Below are 8,524 nucleotides of genomic sequence, written 5' to 3' on the forward strand. Positions count from 1 at the left end.
GAAATTGAAGTTTGCTGGATTAACATATGAAATAGCAATAAAATATATTTACTAAAATATAATTTTATTGTAATTCTCGTAAAGCCTAAGAATTTAAATAAAATGCAAGATAAATTATTTGTCTATTTATATTTAAAACGTCGAAATCGTTATTTTTAAATAATAAATTATTTCATCTCGGCGGTAGTGTAGGTAGTGAGTGTTAAATTATCACTGATGCTGAACTGAGCTTAGTTTACTTCTATTTACAATATCCTAGTCCTAATTATTAAACTTTATTGACAGTTCAAATTTTATCACCATATTTGAGTTTCCCTACTGTATTATCTTGTTCATGAGATCGACTAGAACTCTGGTTCTGTGAAGATCTACTTCGATTGTGATCTTTGTTTTTTGGTTCCGTTTCATTATTTCTACGACTCTTTCTTGCTTCTGTGGTCCTTGCAGATTCATTGGGAGGTGCCTCTGTACTTTCCATTTTAAAGTTTGGAACGGTTGTAGCAGATGCATGCGCTGTGGTCGGAGCTGTTGGTGCTTCGGCGTACTGATAGTTATTGTTGGATGCATCAGGCATAGTTATTTGGTCAGCGTTTAAATCTCTTCCTGCCAATAACGAAAAAAATTGCTCGATTTGAGCTGGATCTTTCTGAACTGAGTTGCTTTGATCTTGATCAAATTGATCCATATCTAATGCGGTGGGAACATTATCGTCATCTATATTACCAGCATCTGCCGTGTGATCCACGTTCCATGTTATTTGATCCTGTCCTCCAAAGCTTATATTCTGAGTTGAAATTGATTTCTTTTTTCCGTTCTTCCCGTGATGATCATATCCTGAGTCATTTTTATCTTCCGATCTATATGTGTTTGATGAAGATGCGTAAGTGTCGTACTCAAAATTATTAGTATAAGTATCCTTAAAATTTGCAAAAGGATCTCGGAACTTTGTTAAGCTTTCAGGTGAAGAACCGGCTCCTTGATATCTCTTCGGTTTATATTCGTGTAAAACTGTATTTGAGATCTCAAAAGGGGTTGGCACACTGGCTTGTTCTGAGTGGAAATCATTTGACTTGCCATAGTATGAGGGTAATTGATTACGAGGCTTTTTATGAATTTCTTTGTATCCAAAATTCGGAATAGGCCGATAATCATCTAAGACTGCTTCACCTGTAGTATCATACGTTGGTACGGTAGGTCTTGGAATCTTTCTTGGTCTACTATTAGGTGTATAAATACTTTCGTAGTAAGAGAAGTCAGTAGGTACTGGTTTGGCAAGTTTCTTAACTTTCTGTGAATTTTTATTTTTATACTTTTTCTGAGTGCCACTGATTCTAAGACCTTGACTATTATATGAAACTTTTGGAGGCAAGGCCAGACTCTCTTTATTTAATTCAAGTTCGGTGGGAATTTCACCATGGTCGTGGAATATGTGGTCATGCGTGACGTCACGTGGATTATACGCGGCATACTCAAAGTTGTTTGTGTTTGCAACTCCGCCGACGGCTGCTAGACCAGCAAATTGATGAGATGGCAAGGCTACTAAAGTCGTACCGCCTTTAAATGGAATTATGTGCTGTGGTGAGGCTATTGATGACATTCCAGTCAAAGGGTTAACCCCTACAACGCCTGCTACTTTTGCTCCTTGGTCGTAAAATAGTTTATGTATGTGCTCTTCACTATAGGTGTGAATATGTTCAGTATCTCCATCTACAATTTTTTCGATTCGTGGCGGTTTCTTTACTTTTCTTACTGTACCCGAGCCATCGACGTCTGAATAGAACTGTTCATGAAAAGTCGTAACCGGAAGTTCTCCTTCGATGGAACTGTGACTTTGAGGTTTACGTACGACAACTCTTTTAGGTTTACCTTTTCTTACAACTTTTTTATGAGGCGGTTCATTTAATTTAATAATTTTTAATCTCTTTGGAGCATGGCCAGAATGGGTCAGTGAAGGTTGATATAACGACGGGCCGTACTCCACAGGTTCAGCGTCGTAATCTACTTCTTCTATTTCGTTAGGTGTCGGCCCATAGTATCCTCGAGCGTGATATAGGGGTAATAGTTGAGATGAGCCTGGAGAGTTGCTAGGTAGTCGTGATTGCTCGTCATAGAGATTTACCGAGTTGAAAGGCACTATATTTGCCACAGCTGGCAGTATATTCGACGGTACCGCGACTGTCCCCTCGCCGCTCGACATGTACGCCGGTGCATATTGCGAGGATGCAGGGTGGTTCGTGATATAAATCTTCTTATGGTGGTGTATATGCTTCACTTTCTGTGGTAGATGTATGCGAATCTTTTTCCTGTAACAAAACAAAATTAGTGATGGTAGGTAGCATTGATTTAGATCCATTTGAACGCAAAGCGACAATAATTCAACACAAATATTGCATCATTTATGTCGACTATTATTATTATAAGGAAAGCACGATTTCATCGAAGTAGCGTCATCATCATTCGCATGCAAGCTTCGCTAGTTTTTTAATAGTTCCGTCTAGTGTCAACGGCACGCGTGTTGCTTTCCCTCTCGACGTCGCTACCCTGTCCGTCCGTCACACTTGATATACAACTCACAATAAAATTCCGCATCATTATTTTTTTACATTCGATGTACAAGGATTGCCACTTTCTAAGGCAATCGATTATTACGCGCCTACTTAGCACGTCAATTAAGGGGCGGCAGTGAGGATAATTTGAGTCAATAAGCGCATCAGCACAATGGTTAATGTTCATATTTTAACAGTCGCGTAGCAGAGGAAGTTAAAAAATTAACAATAAAATTTCGCATACTTTCCTATTAGATCGATTTACTCTGTTATAGGTCATAAGTATTTGCAATATGAAAGATAAAATATTGTTCTGAACTTTATAACTGTAGGTATATTTTCAAAAGAAAAAATTGAAGACTTACTTGGGTCCTTCTGCGTGTACTGATGCGAAAACAACAGCTACAAGAAGAGTGAACTGTAAAAAGACAAAATGTCTGTTAGTTTGATACCATTTTTGCATTCATCCATGGACATCACATGTAATACAAGTAAATATTCTGTTTCAAATTTCTTCTAAGATATAGGTAATGCGAATAGGAATAATTTGATGAAACAATATTTACGATAGGACGTCCCTACTGCAAGGATGGAGGCTTACTCATATTTTTTTGTTTTCATATTAGTATTATAAATGCGTGAGTACCTTTTATTTGATTGTTTGTTACCGATGTTTGGCTGAACCACTGAATTGATTTTTATGAAATTGGGCACATTTGTAAGAATGGCATTCTGAACACGGGAAAAGGACAGGCAAACTTTACCGATTTTATAAATAACTTCTGTTAGATTCACACCAAAACCAAATATTTTTTCTACTCGTATATAAAATATTGAACTCCCGATTCTTAAAATCCCGAAACATTTGCCGACTACTATGCGGATTACAGCTAGTATTTTGTAATATTTCTTAAAAATCACAAATAAAGATAATACTGCTTATTCCTAAATGGCAAACCATTTAGGAATAAACCATGGGTATGTTTGCCTGGTAGCATTTTGAGAGCAATGTAGATGATTTAGTTTAACTGACGTACAATTTTGACAGGCACAATATTAATTAGTACCTTTTCTCAACCAGTGAAATATACCTGTTGAACTTTAATATTGTCTTCAGTTTTTTTTAATACTGCGTTTTTTTTTTTTTGCGGAAGAAGGATTCTTTATTCGGCTTCGGCTTCTACATAAATACCGGCAAAGGCGGTGATAAACCGTTTTGGTTTATTTTTGAATGACCTGGAAGAAATCTTGTTTATCCGGTATAGAACGTATTGTTTCTCCGTTTATGTGTGTCCCGTCACATGTACCTACGTTATTTGTGTGCCAAATTTTTCATCAGTGCAGTAGTTTAGACGACAGTTGGTAACGCACAAAAAGACACACTTTCGCATGTATCCATATACACGTGGTTTAGCAAGGGCTATATAAGAAAAATCCTATTATAATATTAAGGATTACATGTATGATATAAAAGCTTGGGTATGAATTGCTCTAACTTCATAGCTCAACATTAACTAGACTGAGATTGTGATAAAAAAAAAACCTGGCTAAGTTTTTTGTGGGCTCTTCTTAGACCAGGGCGCGTTTGGAACCCTTTTGGAAGATTTAGTTTTAAGTTAACGAATGCAGCTATCATTAACAGTAGTGTAACATGTTAAATGTATGGACACTTCATAAGTGCCTGTAATAAGGTCTACATGAATAAAAAACAATTTGAATTTTGAATTTTTAAGATTGGACGATCTGCTAATATTATTTATGCCTTAGAATTTAATTAAATACTTAATTAAATACTTGTGCAGAATAATTTTGTTTTGATAATTTCCTACAATGAATGATTGCGTATGGTCCATTCGGCATTAATTCTCACTTCAAATTGAATCTCCTTGTATGTAGGTGCCTGCGTATATCCGTTTGAAATATAGAATGCCTAGTTTGATAGCTATTGCTCAGTTAAGAAGGGAAGGCACTTATCCTATAAACTCAAGTAACAAATGAGGCAATTCTTACTATTTTTCCACATCATTGATACAAATGGGGTATATATTTTAATAATTACTTACTGATATTCATAGGATACCCATCAATATTGGTAAGAAATGAATTCAATTAACTTAATGATTAATGAACTTAATCAAACAGATTATGCTCTTTTTGCATTAATTACGAAAGAGTGATTTTACTTCCTGAAAACTTTGCTATTCAGACTTTTCAAGGACTGCTAATCTGTACTAGGCTTTCGCTATTTAGTATGATTTTGATCGGAATTTCGGCATATTTAATGAGTGCAGCACTAATACTCATATACATAACCTAGTAAGCTAACCTTTGAATTTATTTTCCATTTTCAGACAACAATTATTCAAGACGACAGTGAAAATAAGTTTACGAAAATTATTTCAGTTAATTTGATTTTTGAGAAAATTTACAGTTATACCTTAGACCGGTGACTTTATTATTTAGGCGTCAGTTACACGATGATACTTGCTAATTGACAAAAAGGAAAACAAATGGATGAAAAGATGGCTGTCTACGAGATTTAAATAGATAAACAACAAAGTACCTGATGGTTTTCACTTAGAGTTTTAGATGTTGGGAAAAAAATTTAACAAATGCAATATAAAAAGGTTTTTATTTTATGGAAAAAAGTGGATAAATAAGTATGCCGATTTGGTTTACCTTGATTTTAAACTAATATATTCGCTTTTTCTTACTATAAGGACTCGAAAAATGTAAAAGTTGGATAAAAATACGTTCTGAACGTTAAAAATGTTAGCATAACAACACAGGTTGGTACTAAAAGATATATTATTAATGGATGCTTGTTACGCCATTTAATTACTGTACATTTTTTTTTTACTTTAGTATTTCCACCATATTTATAAGGATTTCATTGAAGCTGCAGTTGTTTAGTATTAAAAATGGTCTGCATTGGGGCAGCGTGCGATTTAAGCTTTAAAGGCTCTCCTTAAAGGTTCTTATTACTGTCCCTCGAATTGTCTGTGTCCAGCACAAATTTGCTGATAGGATGATAGTACAAATAGATAAAAAAAAACCAAATAGTTTTCAGGACATCAAGTCCCAGAAACTTCGATTTGTATTTTTTCACTTGCTAATGAGTACTTAACCCATCCTTGACAAATTATGTATGTTCAAGTATTATCGCACTTTTTTTTTATCAATTTCACTATCACGAAATTGAGATGAAATCACTCAATACACTAAACAGTCCGAGAGCACTTATCACTATCACATAAAATTATCACCATTGATACCGACCAATTTTAACCAATCCATGGCTCCGCTGTCGTTCGGCGAGGGCCGAATATAAACGTTTTTGTTTATTTATTATTTATTTATTTATTCTGTAATACTGTCTTCGATAGTCGACCGCGCAGGTCCTCTTGCTCGTATGATAATTGGCGGCAGTGCGCGTGTTCATTTATAACATTCATTTTCACGCCTGAAAGAATACAGTTAATAGTGTGCGTAATTTTTTTTCTCTAAATAATCTTGTTATCCTAACTATGTATTGCTTAGAACATGTGTATTTGTGACCTTATCTTTAGCTGATAAGTAATATGAATCAGTAGCAAGTTATAAAATAAACAACAAATGAGTTGCCGGCTTCAATGCCGAAATATTAAATATGCATTCCAAACCGGTGGTACAGTCCTGTCAAATTGAAGGGCTTTTTCTAAAAGACAGACTTTTCTAAGTTATTTTACAGGCGAGGCTTAATCGTGTATGTGGCTTCCGTAATTATAATAATATAGTACTCATAATTCTAACTTTTATTCCCTGTAAAAGCCTATAAACCTCAAGGGGTTGAAAGGTAGCTTTTCATCCCCGGAAGGTTGTCCTGAAACAATTTCAGAGGCGTTTCATTTGGAACTACCCAGACTGTATTGTTCATTCTTATAAATTAAAACTAAGACAGACTGTATTGTTCATTCTTATAAATTAGAAAGAGAGGTCAGCATCAAGCTATTACCGGCCCACCACAGAGCACTGGTCTCCTCTCTCTTAAAGAGAAGAGCTTAGGTAGTCATCTACTACTCTGTCGAATTTGTAAATTTTACAAGCCTTTGAGATATCCCAGGCATGCAAGGTAGGTCCAATTTTGAGAAAGTGGTAAACCGCCGAATCTAACTCGAATGGGCAGCGTTCAACACATATTTTCGTCCAAAATCCCTGAAGACCAAAGACTTCAAACAATGCGTGTTGCCAGTAATGACTTACGGATCCGAAATGCGGTCGCTTACTATGGGCCTCAAAAGAAGGCACAGAATCACTTAGCGGGTGATGGGGAGAGCACTGTTGGGAGAATCTACGCAATCAAATCAGGAATGAGGAGAGCCATAGAAGAACAAGAACCTAAGCGAGTCCCAAAGCTGAAGTGGAAATGGGCGGGGCGCATAGCTCGGAGAACCGACGGACGTTGGGGTTCGAAGGTGCTGGAATGGCTACCCCGCACAGCGTTGGTTGAAACAACTCCATCAACTTATTGGGGACGGACGACAACAAACGAGTCGCTGGGAGCAGCTGGAAACAAGCGGCTCAGTACCGTGGTTTTTGTAGTGTTGCCCAAATGCAAGAACAAGACGAGACTTAGCCAGTCTTGGTCTTGGTCTTGCGCCAATACACCTGGTCTTGGTCTTGGTCTTGGTCTTGCGCTCCCAGTCTTGGTCTTGGTCTTGGTCTTGCAGCAAGAGTCTTGCAAGTCTTGCAATTACCTATTAGTCTATTACTATTTATTAAAGTTTACTTTAAATCTTAGAAAAACGTATTAGAATTGGAACATTGTGAGCTTGAATTAACATAGCCATAGTAAAGATCAAGCAGATTAATAAATAACTGAAGATTTGATAAGAAATTCGAAAAATCAACTGACCTATATGTCGTTTTCCATGGAAGTAACTGTTTCTTAATAAACATTTATGATTTATAAGCTTACATTTGCTAAAACATGTAAAAAAACAAATTAATTACAATAACTTGACTGTATTTTAAAGAACAATACTTATCTGTCTAGAAAGAGATTGAACCCTCAACTTATAAGAAATTTAATAAAAGAGTTTTACGATTTATCATTTATTTGAATAAAAAATAAAATACAACACAAATCAACAGCTTTATCATTAGGTTATGATACTTTATATCAATTCTTTTGACCAAGAATTAATACAAAGTAACCATCTGGCTGACTCATCACTTAACCTATTTCTATGTTTTCTAATTACTAATGATGCTTTAGAAAATAACCTCTCAGCAGGTACTGAAGTTGCAGGTATTGAGAGAAAATCACGGGCCATTTTCGATAAAATCGGATACTCTGTCTCATGCGTCCTCCACCAATCTAAAATCACCAATCTGAAACTTATTTATTCTTTGGAACACCTGTAGGTACTCTTAAAATTCGAAATTATTTTGCATGAATAGTGTCAAATGTTATGATTTCGGCGCGGCGGCAACGATTGTTTTAGATTTCAAAAGAAGCCGCCGGCGCGTGTATCATAACCATGTACTTCCGAAAAGCGGCAAATTTCTTTAAGAAGTAAGTACAAAACCTTTGATGCCGCATTATCAAAGTGCCGATGGTTAAAACATAACTATGCATGCACTCAGTTTGATTTTAATAGATATTTTTTTATTCGCTATGTTTATGGTATTAGTCGTAATGCGCATAGGTCCAGTTTTTCATATTCTTTGATATAGTTTTTTGCGTCTCATAGAATTCCTAAGCGTGCCTACCTACCTATACACCGAACTGTTACACCTAACTACTCCGTGAAATAGCGCTAAGTCCTAGCTGCAAGACGCAAGAGTCTTGCAGGCTATGTCTTGTTCTTGCTCAAGTCTTGCACGGTCAGTCTTGGTCTTGGTCTTGCTAAAAATACGCGGTCTTGTTCTTGGTCTTGGTCTTGCAAAAACGCAAGAACAAGACCAAGACTGCAAGACCAAGACTGAATTTGGGC

The 8,524-nt window shown here is 36.1% G+C and overlaps 1 protein-coding gene across 1 annotated transcript; it reads right to left on the reverse strand.

Annotated features, from left to right (window-relative positions):
* Window positions 1-252: 252 nt before the first annotated feature.
* Window positions 253-5,915, reverse strand: LOC120636484. Its single transcript, XM_039907984.1, has 3 exons — window positions 5,826-5,915; window positions 2,912-2,964; window positions 253-2,303 (listed from the first exon to the last, which is right to left on the reverse strand). Exons 1-3 carry the CDS (start codon window positions 5,841-5,843, stop codon window positions 287-289), a joined length of 2,088 nt encoding a protein of 695 aa, XP_039763918.1. The 5' UTR covers window positions 5,844-5,915; the 3' UTR covers window positions 253-286.
* Window positions 5,916-8,524: the final 2,609 nt, after the last annotated feature.

Source organism: Pararge aegeria, chromosome Z (assembly GCF_905163445.1).
Source record: "Pararge aegeria chromosome Z, ilParAegt1.1, whole genome shotgun sequence".
In the NCBI taxonomy this organism is placed as follows: Eukaryota; Metazoa; Arthropoda; class Insecta; order Lepidoptera; family Nymphalidae; genus Pararge; species Pararge aegeria.

Excerpts from the sequence above, each read along its gene's own strand:
- LOC120636484 (XM_039907984.1), bottom strand. Across the intron at positions 2,304-2,911 it reads GTACACGCAGAAGGACCCAA|GAAAAAGATTCGCATACATC; the intron begins GTAAGTCTTCAA and ends GTTTTGTTACAG.